Source organism: Plasmodium malariae (genome assembly GCF_900090045.1).
Source record: "Plasmodium malariae genome assembly, chromosome: 5".
Classification (NCBI taxonomy): domain Eukaryota; phylum Apicomplexa; class Aconoidasida; order Haemosporida; family Plasmodiidae; genus Plasmodium; species Plasmodium malariae.
This window is the reverse complement of record NC_041779.1, coordinates 1,812,342-1,835,688: the sequence shown is the minus strand read 5'-3', so window position 1 is coordinate 1,835,688 and position 23,347 is coordinate 1,812,342. Positions and strand designations below refer to the sequence as shown.

The window sequence follows — 23,347 nt, the reverse complement described above, 5'->3', positions numbered from 1 at the left end:
ACAAGCATTTGTTATTACATTCTTTTTTAATTTGCTCACTATTCAATATTTCATATGTACATGTTTCAAATGTAATATTAATATAATAAATAATTTATATAATTTATACTATAATAACCTATTCTCTTGTTTGTGAATTTAAATTGTTCTGCGTTTTCAATTAATTATTCACAATTTAAAAATTATTATAAACTATACATAATCTTTTTTTTTATGTAGGCTAAATAAATATTTATTATTATAAAAATGTTATTTTCTTTAATTAAAAGTATAAACGAACAAAAAAATATATAATATATTTTTAATTTACTTATAAGAATATAACTATCAATTAATGAATAAAAAAAATTACAAAAGTTAAATATATTTTGTTTTGTTCAACGTAATATATTATTTCTTTTGCGTCAAGTTATTATTTTATGATTCCTTATTTGAGTATTATAATTTATTTTATATTTTATTCAACTATATTGCATAAATAATTTTAGTATAATTATTTCTTAATATTTTTTTATATATTTTTAATATGTATCCAAAATTTATTTCATTATTAAAACTAAATATACTTTTAATATATTGTTTTTTCAAATCATAGGATTCATATATAAAAGTAGTAACAGGTATATACAAGAGAAAATATATGTAAAATAAATTATACTATATTAAAATTATTCAATGAAATAATATATACTGTAAACAAGGAATGTTAAGTAATAGATATAAATAAAATGTTAACTGTCACACGTACATTTTAATAAGAACATTCCACAAGTATAGCAACACTTTAGTATAATTTATATAATATTAGTTCTCGTTCTTTTATACAATATAGTAAATATGAAAGATATTTAAAAAAATTTATAACACTAGAACAACCTATATCAATAATAAATAAAAAAGATAATACAAAAAAACAAAAATAAAAACAAATTATCATTACTAATAATGTTTTGGCTTATAGATAATTTATTCTATGAAAAACGTAAGAATAAAAGGAATTATATATATTATTATAGGGAATAACATCTATATATACATGTGTTTCTACTAAGAAAAAATAGAAAATGCCAATATATAGATTAAAGTTATTTTTACCGAATAAATTTTATATTACATGTTGATATAATTTATATGTATTGTTTTGCGGATAATATTTTGGCTTTTTCTTTATATAGCGAAAATTATTTTATATAATAATATATACATAATTGTGAATTAATATTAAAAAATGATTAGGATATATCTCCAGTTGTTGTATATTTACTTAACGTAAAACCAGATAAGCAGCACATAACATAAATACTGATCTATTAAATTATATTATAGAATATATATAAATTCTTATGTAAATGATGATTTTGTATTTATTTTTATTACCATGTATAAACGTAAAATTACAATATTGATAATTAAATATATAAATTCATATTTTTCCTTCAGACGGTTATTTACAATAAACTAGAATATTAACGTAAATCCATCATGGATAATTGTTTTTCTTCGGTAATAATTGTTTATTTTTTGATGTGTATGAATTATTTATTTATTCTAGAACAACTGATAAAATAAATTAGGTAAAAAATAATTCTTAAATAATTCTTTTGAATTTAGAAATTGAATGTTCGAAGTTCTGGATTTCTGAATTACGCTGTCGATCGAAATTTTAAAAAAATTAGACAATATATAACCTCTAAGACTGCTACCTTAAGTAATAAGAGTGACAAACAAACAATTAGGAAAGTATGTAGAGATTTGAGTAAATATCTAATTGAAAACAAGTCTCCCCCATCATATTATAGGTCTTCTAAAGATACATGGGAAGGGGCAATAAAAAATTGGGTAAGATCTCACTATGAAAATGTTGATATACATGGGAAATGTCCTGTTGTTATGAATGAAAGTGATATGGAACTTTTAGAATTAAAATATAAAGAAGAAGAATTTTGTGAAAAAAGAAGTACATATATGAATAAAATAAAACTATTAAAAAGAGGAATCTCAAATACATGTGATGACGAGTATTTAAATATATGTAATGAATACAACAATTGGATTGACGCGATGAAGATTTATTTTGAGACAATTACAAATCGCTTTCGACATTGCTACAGAAAAAAACCAAATAAAGGAAAAAGAAGACAAAGTCAAGAAATATTCTGCGACGTGTTCCAAAAGGAAACTTTTACAAAAACTTCTCATTGCTTACCCATCAATAAAATTCCGTCTTGTAGAACTTTACCTGAAAAAAAAAGTGATAGTTCACAAGAATCAGATCAAGAAAAAGATAAACTTCAACTAAAATCTGAAGTTTCAATGGAAATAAGCTCTGAAACTCCACCACGTATGGAAATTCTAGATGTACAGAAAGCTGAAACTGAAGAACAATTTCCAAAGGAACAGAAAAGTCAATCTGATGCTCAGTCGTTAACTGAAACATCAAGTTCTCAAGATAAAAGTACAAGTATTCCAGCTATGCAAATTAAACCAAATGTAAAATTAGAAGGATCTACACAGGATAATATTGAAAATACAGTATCACCAGGATCCGATACTTTAGCAAATTCAAATTCTGAAGGATCAGGAGTATCCCCTGCTATTGAAACTAATGCTCCAAGTGCTCAATCATTAATTCATATGCCAGGTTCTGCCAATTCTACTGAAATTTGTAAAATTCCAGGAATCACGAATTCTACTTACATATTTTTGATACAAAAAAACTAACTAATATATATATATATATATATATACATATATATAACTACACAGGTCCAACAGTTAATTCACTTAAAGCATACTCATCTATTTTTATAATCTTCATAGTTATTGTATTTTCCCTTTTTATTAAAGTAAAATAAAACTTGTCTTATAAAAATATGATAAATATTTTGTTATTGTAATTATTTGTTTTATAAATTTTCTTTTTTTTTATATTTCAGTACTATTTAATAGGGATATTTAAAAAAAAAAAAAAGATAAAAAGAAGACAAGTGAAATTTCTAAAAATACTAACACCTTCACATTCTTGCACGAAACACAAATTTGTAAAACATGATAATATGGAATATCCATTATATGATGATGAAGAGATAACAAAAAAAATAAAAATACTTGAACATAACAAGAATAATAATATAAACGCATCAAAGCAAAACAAACATAGATACAAAACTATCATAGAAGTACATATGCAAATACTCGAAGAATACAGAAATGAAGAATGGGAGTATACAAAAGGAGAATTTTTAGAAATATGCTTAGAATTGTTAACAAAAGGCGAACACAATACATACCCTTTTTTAACTAATGACGAACTAATAATTGGAAATACAAAAAGTATTAATCAAAAAGAAAAACAAAAAATATTATGGAATAAATGGATAGAAAAACATCAAAATCTTGCTGACAAATTGAAAAAAGAACATTGGTTTAATAATTTAAAAATTGATTGGAAAAGAGAACTAGCTAACTTAAAAAAAAGAGAAGAATTAACAAATGATCCTGATGAAATTCAAAATATTCCATTTTCACAAAGAGAAAAAGATATATGGAGACAGTGGATATTGGAAAATTGTATAATTATTAAGCAATATATTAAACAGCACTTATTTAACTATTTGACTGATGAACTCCAGATTATACCAGATGAACATGATAATGAAAAAATTAAAGATTCTTTGCTATTAATTAATATAGGAGAATTATCGGACAAAGAAGACTGCCAAGAATTATATAAATATATAAAAAAAAAATTATTAACAAAACTGTGTATCCTCGTTCTTATGTCAGTATTAGAAGAATGCAAAAAAGAGCAGGACATTGAAAAAAATGAATCACATTTGGATAATTACATAATTGAATTTAAGGAGAAAGAAAATTCAGATAGTAAAAAAGAATTTATAGAAAACATAAGTGACTTTAACCGGAATTTTTTGGGAAATATGGAAAATTCTGATTATACAACAGACGATAGCTTTATGAAAGAGTTAGAAAATTGGATAATAGAAGATAATACAAATGCAAATTCTATGGAAAAAGAGAATACTGCAGACAAATACTATTGAATTATAAAAAAATACATTTTTAAAATTTATAATATACATTCTGAATATATAAGGATAATATATTTGCGTAAGCAAGTAATTTATATGATACTTATTTCATAAATTTTATTATTCACTAAGGGAACAATGAAAAAAATAATTTGAAAAAATACTTAATAAAAGAAAGAAAAGCGAACATGAAATATGAAGATTGAAATAAAGATGCATAAAATATATTTCAATTATATATACTATTTTTTATTTAAGATTATAAATATGAATGTTATATTAATATTTGATTAAATATAAGTAACAAGGTATATATATAAATATATATATAAATTAAAATTATATTAATGTATTCCAAAAATATTAAACTTGTAGGAAAATAAAAAAAAGCAAAAACATTAATATTGCAATACTTTTTAATTTATATATCACAATTACTTATAATTTTAGAATTCTATGTTATTTCATTATTTTTATATATATGGTTATTTCCATATTTATAAAGATTCTTATTTGTATCCTTCAAAAAATTCCTATCAATTAACTTTTTAAGGATTTAATTAATAAAAAAAAATTTAATAAAAAAACAGAAATACCTTAAAATACACGAAATCGTAGTGAACACATATATATAATTCATATAAATTAATATATTATAGAAAAACCATATGTTATATACATAATGAAATATTTCTAGGTCATTATGATTTAATAGATAATCGCATAATAAACGTTTTCTTTTATAGTAAGTTTGTAACCCTTTATTTGTTATATATCAATATATTTTTTTTTAATTATATATATCTTCTCACAAAGAAAATACCGTATTTAAATGTACTGTCCCTTTATAAAAAATTCAATTTTTTTATACAACAAATAGTGTAACTTAAATGAAAAAACTTTATACATATTTATAGATATTTATGATATTAAAGTATTTTTTTTGATTGTATAACTTTTATAATTATAAATTTAAAAAATCATTGAACTAATTAAAATGCCTAAAACATGATAATATTGAAATTATTCTGAATACATAGTTTTTTATATTAACTTGTAATTTATATTCGCTTTTAAAAAAAATGTAAACAATTAAATAAAAAATATTCTTATATTTTTTTTTACTTTAATATCTACATTATTATTTATTAATATTTTTATAAAATAAAAGATATAAAAGTTAAATATAAAAAAATGTATAAATTAAACAGTACTATATGAATTTCAGCGCTTTTCTAAAACCAGAAGGATATGAAAGAAAATATAAATATTTTATAGTAAATTTAAAAAATATGATATATTTTTACATTTTAAAAATAATTTGTTAATTTTGACTTTTATCTTTATATTTTTTTTTGATTTTATGTAATTACTTAATTATATTTTTCTTTTTTCTACTTGGCTAATAAGATTAATGGTTATTATTTTTTAAATCATCTCTCTATATATTAATATTTATAAAAATAACTACTACTAGATTTATCTGTGAAAATATAAAATCCATTTTATATATGTAACAATTTTTAACTCCTATCATATACCAAAAAAATAGGCAGATTACAAATTATTATTTACTGTTTTATATTATGTAAATCCCATAATAATATCACTTAATTTATGAATTTTACAATATCATTAATTCATAAATAATATAATAAATAAAATGGCAAAAAATATATTAATCTGAATTAATTATAATTATTACCATAGGTTAGTACAATGCTATATGAAATAGATATATTCGTCTCTCTAATGTAATATCCTTATAATACATTAAGCAAATATATTATTACATATTAATAACATATTATTAAGAAAATAATTATTTTTAGCTAGTTATATTAGCGTTGTCTTTGTTCCAACACTTTTGAATAAATTCAATAGAATTTATATTTTTTCTTTTTGTTTTACAAGAAGTAAATATATAGTTCTTTTAAAGTATATTCTTTTAATTTATATAAGATTCATTCCATTAGATATTTTTATACTTTATCATAAAATATTAATATTACATGCATAATTTATTCATACAAATTATACATTACCAGAAAATAAATATTTATGTTTTCTTTTATATTTTATTTTTTATATATGATATTGTACTTAATAAATTTTTTAATATAACTTTAGTCTATTAAATCTATAGTGATTATACTAGAAATATATTGAATATTAAAAATAATAATAGAATATTGGCACACATAAACCTACAAATGTAGTTATTAATTAATATTAATCTCATAACAGCACAACTGTAATTCTTTGGAATCTATTGGGAATTTTGACAACAGTACTTTATTAAATGAAACGCATATATGATAACTTAAAAAAGATATATTATTGGTATAAATATAAAAATAAAATAACAGAGGATATCTTACATAAAATAAATTTAAAAAATATTTATTTTAACCGTTATAATAATAACTTTTCTATATTAATTACTACTTTGTTCATAAAGTAAAAGAGAAATCATTCTACGTATGTATTAATAATAAAAACAATTTTTGTTTTTATGTAATTTTATATATTTTTTTAAATTTATTTAATTATATCATAAATATATTAGTACAATTAAAATATAATAATATACAAGTTATATATTTTACTAAATATATAATCTTGAGATATTTTACAATAATATGATATATAAGAAAAAAAAAAATAATTTATTATTATTCTCTGAGATCCTTGAAATATACGTTATTGTATAGTAGAACATATAAGACATGGAATAGTGATAAATAAAATAGCAGTGAAATAATTGAAATTTAAATATATTATGATATTTTTTTAACAATTATTTTACTATATCTGGAATGTAGAACAAAAGCCATAAATTTATTTTTTAATGGGGATTGTTATATTTTGCCTTTAAATATAAATTTTAGTTGATATATTAATTTATATTTTTAATAAGTCACATGTATAAATTAAATTCACTAATATATTTTACTAAAAGCTTTAGGAATTTAAATACTTTTTTTTTTTTAATTTATAATTTTAATTAATCTACCCTGTAATAATATCTGATTTTTGTTTATATAATTGTTATATTTGAAATATAATCATATATATTATACTAAATCAAATGTTATAAAGATTAAACTGAAACTTTAGCTTGCTGTGTAATAGGATGAAAAAGAATAAAAGATAGTTTTAAATTATATGATATTGTCTATTACTAGAATAATATATTCATACTTAAAATATTATTTTTAAGCGAAATATTTTTAATTTAACGAAATAGTACTTATTTACGTGTATTATAATCGTATTTAACTTAAATTTATTTTTCATTTATTTAAATTATAATTTCACTAAAAATCATGAAATTGAGATTCCTAAAGGGTCCATATATTATTATAACGTATTTTAAATATTAAGTGAAATAATTTGAAAGGTGTCATTCTAACACTAAAACAAAAATAAAAGGGAAAATTCTATACCTATAGAATAAATAATATTTATCTATTTATATTATTTTATAACGTAAAAAAGGATTTTTATATAGATACTCATAAATAATTCGAAATATGTATATGAAAATGCACTAATGTTAATTTATTTTTTTTTAAGGAATATAAGTACATTTATATAATTTTCATACGAATAAAAATAAAAGTGAAGAATATTCTTTACCATAATTATATTCTAGATACAATAAAAAAATTATGTTTTTCAAATTATCATGTTTACAATTAAAAGCTTTTATATTGTACTATAGAAACTATACAACCTTATTTTAATTTTAACCAAAAATTAAAGTTGTGATTTTATTAAGAATTGTTTTTTTAAATTCTATATATGACAAAACAGAATGTGTCATGTATATACTTAAGGTGTAAAATTTTTTCACTTAGATATATATATATATAATATTAATTTAACTTTTGCTGTTTCATTCACATATATTTATATACAGTGGCGCGAACATTTTAGGGGAAAAGCGTAAGATTTATTTGTTTATTATAATATTTATATATATAATAATATTTCATTAATTTGCTGTTACATAAATGAAATATATATTTTTATTCATTAAAATAAAATTTACAAATATATATTATTATTAATAGTAGTATTTTTTATCTAATTTTTTTTATTTTTGGAATAATTCCGTGGAATTATATCATCAGTTTAAAACGGAATATGAGATGGTTTGTTGAAATATTAGGAGTGGTAGTATAAGTCCTGGATAATATTGTTCTAATACTAAATATAATTCTTTAGATATTCCTAATACTAATTTTATTACATTATGTAAACAGATTGGTATATATTTAATTGAAATTAAGGATAAATATTATTCTGATAATCTCAAACGTCGTAAATACTTGAATTACCTGATAAATTCAGAAAAAAAAAATAAAAAGAATAATAGTTACATTTTGTTTAACCCCTTTAGAGATATTTCGTCTAAATTAAATAATATATGCATACAAGAAATAAAAGAAATTGATACTGAATCTTTAACAAAGCTTGAATAAATATACGGTTATTATGATTATTTCAGCAAACTTAATGGTAAAAAACAGGTTTCTACTGATACAATTTGTGGTAATTTTAAGAAATGTTATAACATTTACAAGAATAATTGTGAAAAACATCAAAAAAGTAGTTAAAATGCTTTTTGCGAGGAGTTAATCAATTGTAAAGAAGCATTTAATAATAAAATTCACATGGTAACTCCTTGTATTGTTTTACCACATATTTATCACTTATGCAAATAGAATATATATTTGCTGTCGGTTTATCCAGAGCTATCGTATTACTAGCATCATTCTCTTTATTTTTTCTATATAAAGTTAAAAAATTATAGTAAATAACGTGAATATTCTAATACAATGAGTATACCCATTTTCACAAAAATTTACAGGCACAAAACATTAATATATTTAGGTATATATACATGTTTTGTTTCATATAGTTTACTTTATTGAAATCATGCTTATATAATAGCTTAGTTATGAAAAAAATAGTTGAATTTAAAGAAAAAAGAGAATCCTTACAAAATATATATTAAGTATTAGATAGAAAATTTAAAGGAAGTTCTTATAGTATAGGATATCAACCACAATGTGATCCTTGATATAAGAACCACAGTTTATATTATTTACAATACAAACTCTAATACTCAGCGGTGCAAAAGTTACATATAAAAGGATATTTCTTAATAAATGTTATAAAAAAAATTAGAAATGCATACAAGCGCATAAAAATTAAAAAAAATAACACAACAATTATTCAAACAAAGGATAAACATAAATACAGTACTACTGTTTGAGTCAGTAGAAAAAGGTCCACTTATATATGAATTTTTCATTAGAATAAAAACTACATAATTTTAGTGTATAAATATATAGCACAAGGTTGTGAAATGAATAATGATTTTATTACACATTAATATATAGAAGCGTTTATTAAAGTAGTATTAATGTGAAAAGAAAAGAATCAGAAGCTTTAAAAAAAACACCAGTAATATTATTGTGCAAATAAAAAAATAAAATTCATAAAATAAAAACATTATTCAAAAGTTTAAAAGAATATATATATATTATTTATATCTTTAAAGTTTCATTATCATTTATCTAGTTGCCGATAAACAGAATTAAAAATTTAAAATATGTAAAAATTATAGTATTGTTGTTTTTGTATGGTATTTATTCTATGTAACATTGTAAAAATGTTATTTATATATGTAGTTAAGAGATATTTATTCTACTCAATCTCTAATTTATATAGTAAAACTCTTAATATTTAGTTTATAATTCATATATATGCTCTTCTAAAGCACTATAATTAATTGTCTTTTTCTCCTCTAATACTTTTTATACACGTAACATCTGAAGTAGTAAGAAAATATTCTTATGATAAATAAAAAACATATATAAATTTATTATATAATTATAAAATTTTATCTAATGTATATTATAAAAGTAACAAATCGTATATACATTTCTATATTGCATTTTTATTTGCTATATACCAAGAAAAAAATACAACAGTTATTTCCATAAAAGTAATAGCAAGTAACATTAAAATACCTAAATAATTAGAATAGTTAAAAAGAAATTCTTTTTTTATTCAGGTTTCTAATAGAATTCCACTATTTTGAACTCCATGGAACTCATTATATATACATTATTATACATATTACATTTTAAAAAATCAGATACTTTTTTTGCTGCATGTAAAAACTTTAGATGCATTTCTAATAACCAAATTATAAATTTCAGAATAGGAATTAATATTAATTATTCTGCATAACTATATGATATCTTGTATTTTACCATATATCTGTAATTTTGTTACTAATTTAGGTATGGAAATGATCAGATTACTCATAATATCACATTCAAAATAATAAAACAAAAATATTTTTCATTGAAATTATTTCATGTTATTTTAAACATTAGCATGTTCGTATTAAAAGGATAAACGAAAATATATTTGAAATAAGGAGATAATTAATTTTATGTTTCATAATAATAGTTTTATAGTAATCATAAATTTAATTCGGAAAAAAGAGTTTAGCATACGCTTCCAGATTATAATAAATATAAAAATACTATATAGTTTATAATATTTATTTAATCATAGATTTTAATTTTACTACATATATATATTTATATATATATATATATATATATATATATATATATATATATATATATATATATATATATATATATTTGTACATCATTATGTATATAACTAAAAAAATTATAAAATATTATTGTGACATTTTGTTCCTAATTTATTTATGTAATGTCATCTTCCAATGTTTTTAACATAATTAATCTATATAAACTATTTACTCAGCTCACTTACAAATTCAACATACTTTTAATAATTTATTTTCTATAAAAAAATAATTTCAGTAACAAACAAATTGCTTTCATTTAAATAATAAAATATAGGATTTATAAAAATAAAAATTTTGTTAAAGATTAAAATTTTTTTTTCTTATAACTTATATTTTTTTTTAATATATTAATAAAAATATATTTCATTTTCTTAAAATAATGAAGTTCATTTTTTTCTATTTATAAATTAATTATATACTTATAGCATACATAATCTTATTAAATAAAATAAAATAGTAACTTGGACAAAATTAAAATATTATTCCTCACTACCAAAGGAATATTACTTTATAAGAATATTATTTTATTATACAATTCTAATTCCCTACGTACACCGTTAAAGAAACAAAATCAAACTTCTTACAAAATTTATTAATAATTATTTTTATGTTATGCCATATTTCTAATAAAAATTATTTATATAACAAATATTATGTTTATATTGGAGTAAAATATATAGAAATCATTGTAAAATAATATATATATTACTTTACATTAAATACAAAAAAAAAAATATTCATTTTTAATGTAAAGTTCATCATATAATTTCTTAAGTATGTCAACAGATAATTATATTATTATTCAAGAATATAAAATAAATACAAGTACTTTTCGTTTAAAACGGAAATTCTAACACTTCTTCATTAATATTATATATTAATTTTAATTCACTTATATATGTTTCTTATAAGAATCTAATTATATACAGAAATGCATATATTACATGATGTTATTTTATTTTGATTCAACAATAATTTATAAGAAAAAATGACAATTATTAATACATTCAAATTTACCAACAGACAAAGAACATAATTTATAAGTATTAATTATAAGTATTACGTTCTAAATCCATGTACATTAATAAAATTATAGAAACAATATGTATGTTTATTAAGTATATAAACTAAAGATATTACATATAACGTTTCATATATATAAGTTATATAAAAAAACATGTTTCTTGTTATGCACTTTACTCATACATCGCCTTAATTCTGTTATATTTTTCATTATTTCTTAAAATTTTAGGAATTACTATTACAAGTATAACAACTAATATAAAGATAATTGTGCTATATGCTATAAAAAAAAAATGATTTTTTGCCGAACCTAAACATGTTTCTATAGCTGACCACACACTATTCATAGGTCCTAAATTTTTAATCGCATCTCCAGCTTTTTGTAATAGATTTAATCCTTGTAATATGGGTAAACCTATTCCCAACAATAAAAAAAGTAAAAATATGGCATTTCCAAATCTGTAACTTTTAAATTTTATTTTTTTTAAAGATATATCTCTAATTCTCCTCTTTTTTTCTAAAAAAGCATCATAATCTTTTTTTCTTATTAATTTTTTTTCAAAATGAAAATGTTTTCCATCAAATATTCCATTATTGTAATCTATAACTTCTGTATAGTACTGAGATTTATTTAATAAACTTTTGTTGGATTTCGTGTTTTTTTCTTTATTCCATTTCTTATTATTAGTTATAAATTTATTTTCTTTTTTATCATTATTTTGAAAAAATTCGTTCAAATATATGTTATTTGAATCTTTATCCTCTTTACATTTTGCTAGTAATCGATAATTTCTTTTGTCTAATATTCTACACTGCATAAAATTCTCACCTACAAATTTGTTAAAAGTTAACTAAAAAAAGAGATTATTATTCAAATGAACAAATATTTTAATTGTAAAAAACTGTATTAATAAAACAAAAACACGGAAATTATGTATAATACAATAACATAACTAATATTATCATACCCCATCATGGTTAAAAGAGAAAATACTCTTTAAAAAAGTAAAAGTAGTTATTATAATAAATAAGATTGGATTAATTTTTAGTTCCATATTATATATCTATAATATTATAAAATACAAACTAATGAATAAATAATAACATATTTTTTTTATTAATATCTTTTGCTTTTTATTAAGATATTAATTAAATATATACAACTATAATTTACAATTAAACAACTACATATAAAAAGGTATATAATAATGTATTATATATTTTTTACCTAAATGTTATATAAAAACAAATTGTATCATTAAAATAAAAGAATTTGAATTCATTCATAAATATACAATATATATAATTTAACTTTTTATTTAATGCAGTATTAAATATTTTTTATTATATGGAAATATTCAGTTTATAAACAATAGAGAATGTATAGAATATATATATATAATACGATCCAATATATATTAAAATGCTTATTAAGTATACTAAAGAATTTATCCTGTTTATAATACTAATTTTACAAGCAGCATTTTTTAGAACAAGTATATTTTATTCTTAATAAATATTAATTATTATAGCGTAAAATAACAAATAAAGAAAATATTTTGTGTTGTGTTAATTATAATCCATAGTTTAGATTCCTCTTATTAATAAGCAGTTTTTTTGATATTCTAAATATAATTAAAAAAATATAATTTATAATGTAATATCTAATTTACGAGAAAATATATTCATAAAGAAATCCAAGAAATAATTTCTTATGATTATGCATTTATTTTTGTAAATTATAATTTTTATAAATAAGTCACTGTTTAATTGTAAATAAAATATTTTTAAATTTATCCATTTTTTTTTTTTTTTTTTTCCTTATTAATTTATATTTTAAATATTGTAATTCAATTAGAAAAAAAGAAAATCCTAAAATTACAAGAGAATTATTCCTTACATATACACGTATACGTAATATTTTCATGTAATAACATATTTTAACGAATTTTAATAATACTTTATATTAAAACAAAAAAAATTATTATTTCTTCGTAAATAATTAATGAAACGTTCATTGCTGTAATAAATTTTGTAATATATATATAAAGAAAAATATATTTATAAACGTATTATAAAATTTTTATTTTAATATTTTTAAAAATTACACTTTCATTAAAATAAAATAATTTAAATTTATTCTTAATTATACTATGTATATTATTAAATTATTTCATCGAGTGTACTAATTAAATAGTATTTTTACAAATACTTTTCTTAAGAAACTACGGAAAAAAAATTTTATTCCATATTATTTTGAAATATTGAGTTTCCATAAAACATACAACATTTAGAATACATATATAGTATGTTTATCTATTATTAAAATATTAATTACAAATTTTATGGATATTACCTTAATAACAATTAAATATTATAAACATTATATTTCACGACTTATTATTAAAAAAAAATATCAATTATTATAACAATAAAATAATAAAAAAAATTAAATGGAAAAAAATATAATTTTATGTTTTTTAAAATATAACATATGATCCAATTACTCCTTGAATTAATATATTATTTTTTTAGCGTATAATATATTTAAAAAATTAAATTTATTTTATTCTACCTAATATATGATTTAGTATCTATTTTAAAGTCAAATTAAGACTTTTGTTTTATATTCGTACCATAATTTTTAAACGTTCTAATCTTTGCGTTCAAGTGGTATTACATAATTTTAATGAAAATTATATATAATCATGTACTAAATTTTTTATTATTTTTTTTTTTAACTATATATATTCAGAAGTAACAATAATATAATAAAAAAACAAAAAATAAAATACCTATTGCTATAATAGAACTGTTACATATATCAATGGATATATATTTTTTTTGAATGAAATAAAATATTTGAATATATTATATTAATCTGTAGAATTAACAAAAAATACAAAAATATTTGATCTTTTAATTAAAATGTATATTAGATATGTTTTCACTTTCCTAGAAACAACTACTTGTACATGATAATATCTTATTCCCTTTATCTTAAGTATACTTTTTACAAAGAAATAATTATGAATGAGACATTATATTTATATAAAAATATTTTTTAAATGTGTATTTAAGTGTAATAACTAAAAAATATAATAATTTAATGTTTTTGCGTTCATTTATATCTATATAAAATCAATTTTAATAAATAAAAATATTCGAAAAACCATTCCATAACCAAATTTCTGTATTAGATATATTGAATGAAACAAAGCGAACAAATATATAATTTTTACATACAAATTGTTAAAAATTATCTAAAAAATAATAACAATATTATTTATAAATTATCTAAAAAATATAATTGTTTTTTCTTATTTATTGTGTTTAATAAATTGTAATTATTTTGAAGATGTTATTAATTGTTTCTATAAACTACATATATTTTCATATATATTTAAAACATTTTCAAAATTTTATACATTACATAATTATAGACAATCTTGAAAAATAGAATATATATAAAAATATTTAAATACATTTTAATTTATTATTTCAGAAAAAAATAAAATTAGATTCATTACAGTTAAAGACAATTTTTATTTTCATAGACATATAAAACACGTTAAGAGATATATAATCATTAAAAACAAAACAAAACAAAACAATTCCACAATATAATACATTCATCTGCAATTAACGTAAAGTAATTTCTTTTATTGTTTTGTAATAAAAAAAAATTAACAAATTATATATTCTATATATTTTCAATATAATATATATTTAAGTAGAATTTCCAAAATTATCTTTAATATCGCAGCCGAATACACTAATAATAAATTAAATTATTTTAGCTCTTCCTTTAATTTTAAAAACTCATAATTTTAATTTAAAAAACTATTAAAAATAATCAATATTTAATATATATATTATATAATTATATACATTTTTTTTTCTATTAAACCATCCCCAAACATCTCCACCTTTTTCAAAAAGGGATTAACAAAAAATATATTCTATAAAACATATTTCATAAAATATATTTTATACAATATATATGATAGTTTTACTAATTACAAATATGTATGTAAATGGAACAAAACAGATTCACATTCTTACATAAATTATAAAATAGGACATATTTATAGTTAATATAAATCGAATAATACATTTTAATAATTACTTCCATAAATAATAATTTTAGACTTAATCTGTGGAAAAATAGGAAGTACCACATATTATATTTATAAATTAACATACTATTTCAATATAATTATGTAAATTATCCTATTATATATTAATTTTAACTCAGAAAATTTTATTTCTCATAAAAACCTACTTACATATAAAAAAATATATAAAAAAATCGAAAATGCAACATTAAACAGAGATAACATATTAATGAACACATTTAAAAAAATTAAAACATGTATATTCACAAAAAAAATTAAGACATATTTTTTTACAGTTGAATATATTTATCGGTATATTTATGTAAATTTACCTATAAAATATATACTGTTTTGAGAATATTTATTAAGAATATCACTAAAGATAATATATATTAGTTCTTATTGGGTATTTCTTTTTAAAAAGTATAATATCTCTTACTATTCGTTTTACCTTTTTCTGAACTTGATTTTTTCATATTTTTTAACTTTTTTATGATAATAAATAATCCCTAATATTAATGTGAAACCCAATATAACGAACGGTATGAAATATATTAGAATACCAAATAAATGCCATAATACGTCTATTTTACTAACAGCTCTCGATGTTGCATTAAAAGCAGGTTTCCAAAACCCTTTTAACTCTTTCAATTTTTCTAAAAAGTTTTTCAGAGAACCATTAGCCAAGGTTCTTAAATGGGTCAAAACCCCTAATGCATCCCATAACCCCTTATTCCCATCAATCAAACCCCATGATAAATCTACTAAGAGTATGATTAATAACAGTGAAAAAAATAATAAAGGTAAAGTAAATCGTAATCTGTATTTTTTAAGCATTATTTTTTTGTACATCTTATTAGTAATTGTTCTGTTTTTTTTAAGAAAATTCTCATAATCAAGCTCCTTGAATATTTTTTTTTCCAAACGGGAGTATTTTTTGGTCTCAAATGTACAAGATTTTTTATTCATATCTCTTTTACGATTTCTTGTCATACTTGGTGAACATCCATTTGATTTATTCATTTTGCTTTCCACCCCATCCTCTCTGCTACATGTATCTTTTTTGTTGGTCAAACCAATATTTGGCATTTGTTCTTTTGTAAATATATCCTTTGAATCGATATTATACTTATATCCTCCTAGTAATCGATAATTTCTTGCTTCTAATTCTTTCGTACAATTGCAATACTTATTCAATGGAATGTCAAACATGCCCTAAAAAAAAATGTAAATATTTTTTATTTAATAGTATAAATAATACAGAGGTAAAAAAAAAGTATTAATACAGAAAAAAACCAAAAAATGTTATGATTACAAATATCCTTAAATAATATTTTCATACAACATCACTGTTAAAATTAAGAATCCAAGATAATAGGATAATCTCAACCATATCAATAAGTAAGAGGGTTTTTGTTTTTTGTTCCATTATACAGATATTTATTATTATAATAGAATCAATAAAGAAGAAGTTAATAATAATAGAATATACTTCTAATGATAAAACGAAATATTTAAAATAATAAAAAAAATTTATTATTTCTGTATAAATATATAATAAAATATACATAACCATAATGTACGTTACATATTCTATAATCAAAATTAATTTTTAAATTGCATTATGTAATATTTATCTTAATTTTATTTAAAAAAAAAAATAACTTTCTTTGAAATCATATAATTCGATTTAATACATATATATTTAAAATATATAATTTAAATATTCAGTGTAGTGTTATAATGATATAATATTTTTATTAACCTTTTTCAGAATAAATTATGAAAAAAATATTCGAATACATATTATATGTAAATATTGAGTTTATACACTATGTAGAATGTAGAGAATATAAATATAATATATTCCTCTATATATTAAGAAAATAATTAATAATGTTAAAAATTATAAACAATTAATAATTCTGATTATATAAATTTTTATTTTGAAAACGTTGATTTTTATTAATAAAATATCAATTATTATAATAATACAATAATCATAATAATATAAGAAAAAAACATATTAATTATATTAATTAGGACAAATGCATTAATTCCTCCTCAAGTAAATATACTTTTTTATAGTATATAATTTCTTTTTAAGATAGAAATTTATGGAACTACTTAATCTATGTAGATATATATATTGTAAGAGCAAACAAGGTGTGATTTCTTATTTTTGCACCTTAATATTTGAAAATCACAATTTTTAATTACGTTTAAGTTATACCTTCCATATAAAAGAAATTTTTTTACATTCATATACATAGATTTTTAAATTTTTTTTTTAATATATATATTCCAAAGTGATATAAAAATATTAAAAAAAAAAAAAAAAGTTTAAAGGTAAAGCAGATATATAATTGTTACATTAAATTTCATTAATTTAAAAATATATCAATTGAAGCAAATTTACTAATTATATATATATGATATAATATGCTTAAATTGTGAAATAATAAAAATATATTCAACTAAGATATATTACTTAGTGATTATTCAATTCATAATATTAGAAAGAATAAATTACTTTTTATATATTCTTTTGAAAATACATAATCACAGAAACATATTTTACATGGTAACTGAAATGAATGAGTATAAATATATTATTCCAATATTTATCTCTTACATATTGTAACCATTAGAAATTTAATTATAAAAAAGTTTTATAAAAAAATATTCCAGTCAAAAGAACATTCACTTTATATTATTGATGTCCTTAAAAATTACTATCTTTCCAGTTAATAATTAAAACTTAAAAAACAAACAGATGAAACCAAAATACTATTTATAATTTACAAAAACAAGGAAAAAAAAATTACATATATTAAAATTAACATAATTTGATATTTTAATATGTACATTAGTTTCATTATAACTTTTATGAAGACACTCAGGTTCTATTTTTTCGAACATTTTGAACAGCTCACATTTTTTCTCTCACCTAATTCTTATGTATATAATGTGCTTTAATCCATTATAAAAATTTATAATAATCTATACACAAAAATTGTAAATATATTATGAAAAATAAGTGCACTATATAATAAAATACTGCTAAATATTTACTTATAAATATTGTTATTTTTAGAAACATTTATTGATCCTATGTATTTTTTGATCTATTTATTTTAAGAAACAATAAGTTATTCATCTAGATTATTTACATTCTCTAAATAAAGAGACCATATATAAATATATTAATTTACAGGGAAATATTTAATTTTTCCCTTATATATATGTCATATGTCTTTGTTGTTTATAATATAACAGTAGTGTTTAAATACTTTTCTAATTATGTCATGTTTATGTTTATTTAATAATATTATTAATACTTAGTACATACATATAAAAGAAGATAAATATAATATTAGATTACAATTTCCATAACATCATTTCATGTTTATGAAAATTGTATATTCTAACATATGCAATAAGTAATGCGTTCATTTAAATAAGCAATTTTTATCCAATTTATTGTGTAACTTGGTTTCAACCGTAACTTAAATGGATCTATTCTTTTGTTGTTCAACAAAGGTAAAATTCCTGAAAATCCCCCCTTTTTTATATTTTTAACACATTTTATATTCGTTTTAATTTTAGTAAATTTTTATTTTTCAATTAATATATATAGTATGCTTATATATGGTGAAAAATATTATTTATTATATAATATCCATATAAATGTACGTGTTATATAAAAATGAAATATTTTTTGTACATAAACGGAAAACGTTAAAAATGAATATAATAGTAATAAAAATCGTATGGCTAGGTTCTAACACATGAACAGCTTAAAATATACTAATAAACTAAATGAACCTGTAGAATCTCAATGATACATCATTTATGTCAAATACTCTTTCTAAGATAGCGTACCATTGGTACAAACTCTTTCTGAACTACTACATTTGGATATATTTGTTTATATCCTTTAATAACATTAACATATATTGCAGTATTTTTAATATTATTTATTTAAAAATATAAATTATTCTATTCAAATATTTCAAGCACATCTTTACAAATATCCAATCTCCTCAGACAAGACATTAATATCGTAATAGTGATGTATTGAAAAATATGTAATATTTTCTAATAATAGCTTATGCTATTTTAATTTTCCTATTCTATTCAATAAAAAACAAATATAATTATTTCGAAATATTTAGATAAAAAAAATGATTAATAAAATAGCTTGAATTCTGAAAATAATCTAAAATATTCACGTAACAACAGGTGTTATATAACATGTTATATTGTAGTAAATTCTTATTTATAAATGTTCAATAATAAGGATCGTTCCGCATATAACATAAAGTAATAAAAAACTTAAAGAAAGTGTTTTTTTAGAAAATACCAAAAAAAAAAAGATTATAACAACTTTTTTTAATATTAATATTGTAGAAGCAGTACCGTATAAATGAGTATAAATCTAATAGAACGACAAAACTTTAGCGTAATAAGACTCGTTTGAACAAGTTTACAAAGGTAAAAGAAAAAAATATAGGAAATCAAAAAAAAAATATTTATGAAAAGTTATATTTTATCAAGTAGATACATATAAATTGTGAAAAATCTTCAATTCTAATTTGATATCCTGTACCTATATTATCATTTAATACACCCATACACAAAAAGCGTATTACTTTTTATAAACAACCTATCCATATTATATGTATAAGTGGAAATCTAAGAGAAAAGACGAATTAATAATTATAAAATATTAACGTTAATAATAGCTGTAACAAACTTACAGATTAATCATTAAATTAACTAACTTTTCTTAATAATAAATATAACTTGTCCTTTTATATATAATTGAACTTAAGTAATAACATTTGTACTTATTTAATTAAATAGTGTGAATGTAATAAATTATTGAACACAAATTTTAAATTATCTTTGTTAAAATCATAGAATTTTATATTAAATGAATTGAAAATATTGCAATTATATGTAAATCAAAAGGAGTAAACATATTATTTAAAACATAACTATATTATCAAATATTTTACATTAAGATAACAAAGACAAATAAAATTTATTTCATATTTGTTGAAATCATATATATATATATAAGTTACTTTTATAGAGTGTTTCGATTATATATTTATATCTACAACTAAAATAATGTATGTAAAATTAAAATATATCATAAAATAAATTTTCTCATATACATTATTTTTAAGGATGTATTCATTATTAGAGGGTATTAATTATTATATATATGTATGTCATATAATATGAACTATAAATTTTAATACGTAAATTCTATTTATAGTAATATATATCACAGTTACTGCGTTGTTCTTTTATACATAATTAATAAGAAAAAAATATGTTATATTATTTAAAGTTACCAAAAAATGTAACATTGTATTAGCTGTATATATATTTCATCTTCATCCTCTACTTCGTCATATATATCCATTGATATTCTGTTAGTATAATTTATGTGAAAAATTTACCTATCATTTTATATATTTTATTGTTAAATATTTTTTAAATAAATAATATATTCGTGGCATTATGAAGGAATATTTAATAACTAATATGAATATTTATTAATTTTTGCATTACTCTGAATAAAATGTAAAGGGTGAACTACATTAATATATAATAAATTTGTTCATATATTACAACAAAATAACGAGAAATATATTTTAAAAAAAAATTATATATATATATATATATATATATATATATATATATATATATATATATATATATATTTATAAAACAATAAAAAAACAAAATATATATATATTTATAAGACTATAAAAAAAATAATAAAGAAGAAAAAAAAAAAAAAAATTGTTATATAAATATTTAAAGCAATTAATTTGAATTTCTTCCAGTAGGTTCTCATATATTTAGGAAATTAATATATTTTTTTATGTGACTACTTATGCATCTAATATTATATGTTATTTATGTAGTATGCGTATCACATGCATAATGTATTCAAACATAAAGATTTAAAAATATAATTCCTAGAAAAAAAATAAAATATTTTTACGTATATTTCCACATGTAGCCTTATTAATTAACATATATTTAAAGTAAATCAGATATAAAATAAGTAAATAAAAAAAAAAAATATATAGAACAAAAAATTTGTATAAATATAAATTTAGAAATTATAAATAAATAAAACCAATAACACCTTAATAGAGCAAAATGATTAAACATTAACGAAATAACTAATTTGTTTATGTTAAGTAATTATTTACAAAAGTTTGTAATTAAAATGCATTTATTTATTAATTTACTTATTATTCCACATCTCTTGTGTTCTAGTTTCAAAAGAAAAATTAAAATTAGTAACTGTATTTTTAAATTATGGTTCATTAACCTATGATATTCTCAATACATTTAAAATTTTATGTAATTCCATATAGTGATTCATATATTAAAATGTATTATAAAATAATATATTAACTTTTTCATTTTTTATGGTAAAACATATTTGTCATTGTTGTATAAATGATATTCTCATATAGTTATGCAAAATAAAAACAAAAAATAAAGGTTATTTTTTTGATATATTCATTAGAATATATCTTTAAATAATTACAAAAACAAAATTAGGGGGTTCAATATTTTTTATATAATTTAATGTAGTATAATAATTCATTTACATGGAAATATAATATTATTAATATTATTCATTAAAACATTATAATATAATTTACTGCTTTTTTAAATGTATAGAATAATTAATTTTGTTATAAAAATATCCAGAGAATTATACTTATTTCGAATAAATAGTTGAATTTGCTTTTTTTATTTAATATATCTAAATATTCATTTTATTAATTAAAATATTGCCAGTATGAATTCATTCATAAATAAAAGAAGTAATACGCATGTACAAAACATATATATATGAAATATATTACTCTATTTTAGAATTTGTCAATGAAATTATATATATATCACAAATAGTTAAATTTTGGATAAATGATATATATATATAATATTAAGTGTCAGTTACAGTTTAATTACATGAGGTGTCTAGTATCACATCGAAAATTTAGTATAATTTATATATTATCTATTCTGATCCTTAGACATAAGTAGTAAATACGTAAAAGAATTAACAAAATAATTATGGCAAAATTATAGCTAATATTAAAAATAAATAACAAAAATAATATAATAAAATATAAACATACTAACAGTACTAATAATTATGTGTTTTTTAGATTATATAGTTTCAGAGAAACATAATAATACGGTGAATTATTTGTATTAATACATACAATTTTATTTATATTTTTTGGTCTTCATTAAAATAAAAGGAAAAAATGCAGTATATTAATACTGTTTTTCCATAATGAATTGTATATTACATGATGCATCTCATATGTAGGTTTATATTGTCAGCAACTTGACTTTCTCTTTATATAGAAAACATGAAATTGTTCATAAAAATATTTACTTAACTTGTATTAAATATTAAAGTAAGTTTAGATAAATATCTAGTTCTTATATAT

At 18.8% G+C, this 23,347-nt stretch overlaps 3 protein-coding genes and 1 pseudogene across 3 annotated transcripts, besides 1 other annotated feature; 2 read left to right on the top strand and 2 right to left on the bottom strand.

Moving 5' to 3' along the window:
* Positions 1-1,482: 1,482 nt before the first annotated feature.
* On the top strand, positions 1,483-4,061 carry PmUG01_05044400 (STP1 protein; the record flags this gene model as incomplete). Its single annotated transcript, XM_029003658.1, has 3 exons — positions 1,483-1,503; positions 1,612-2,641; positions 2,950-4,061. The coding sequence occupies 3 exons, from the start codon at positions 1,483-1,485 to the stop codon at positions 4,059-4,061; spliced, it is 2,163 nt and encodes a 720-aa protein (XP_028860582.1).
* Positions 4,062-8,131: 4,070 nt separating this feature from the next.
* PmUG01_05044300 lies at positions 8,132-9,075 on the top strand (annotated as a pseudogene).
* Positions 8,132-9,075: a sequence feature (PIR protein, pseudogene).
* Positions 9,076-11,894: 2,819 nt separating this feature from the next.
* Positions 11,895-12,776, bottom strand: PmUG01_05044200 (fam-m protein; the record flags this gene model as incomplete). Its single annotated transcript, XM_029003657.1, has 2 exons — positions 11,895-12,572; positions 12,690-12,776. 2 exons carry the CDS (start codon positions 12,774-12,776, stop codon positions 11,895-11,897), a joined length of 765 nt encoding a protein of 254 aa, XP_028860581.1.
* Positions 12,777-16,286: 3,510 nt separating this feature from the next.
* PmUG01_05044100 (fam-l protein) lies at positions 16,287-17,268 on the bottom strand (the record flags this gene model as incomplete). The annotated part of the gene is made up of 2 exons (XM_029003656.1): positions 16,287-17,054; positions 17,182-17,268. 2 exons carry the CDS (start codon positions 17,266-17,268, stop codon positions 16,287-16,289), a joined length of 855 nt encoding a protein of 284 aa, XP_028860580.1.
* Positions 17,269-23,347: the final 6,079 nt, after the last annotated feature.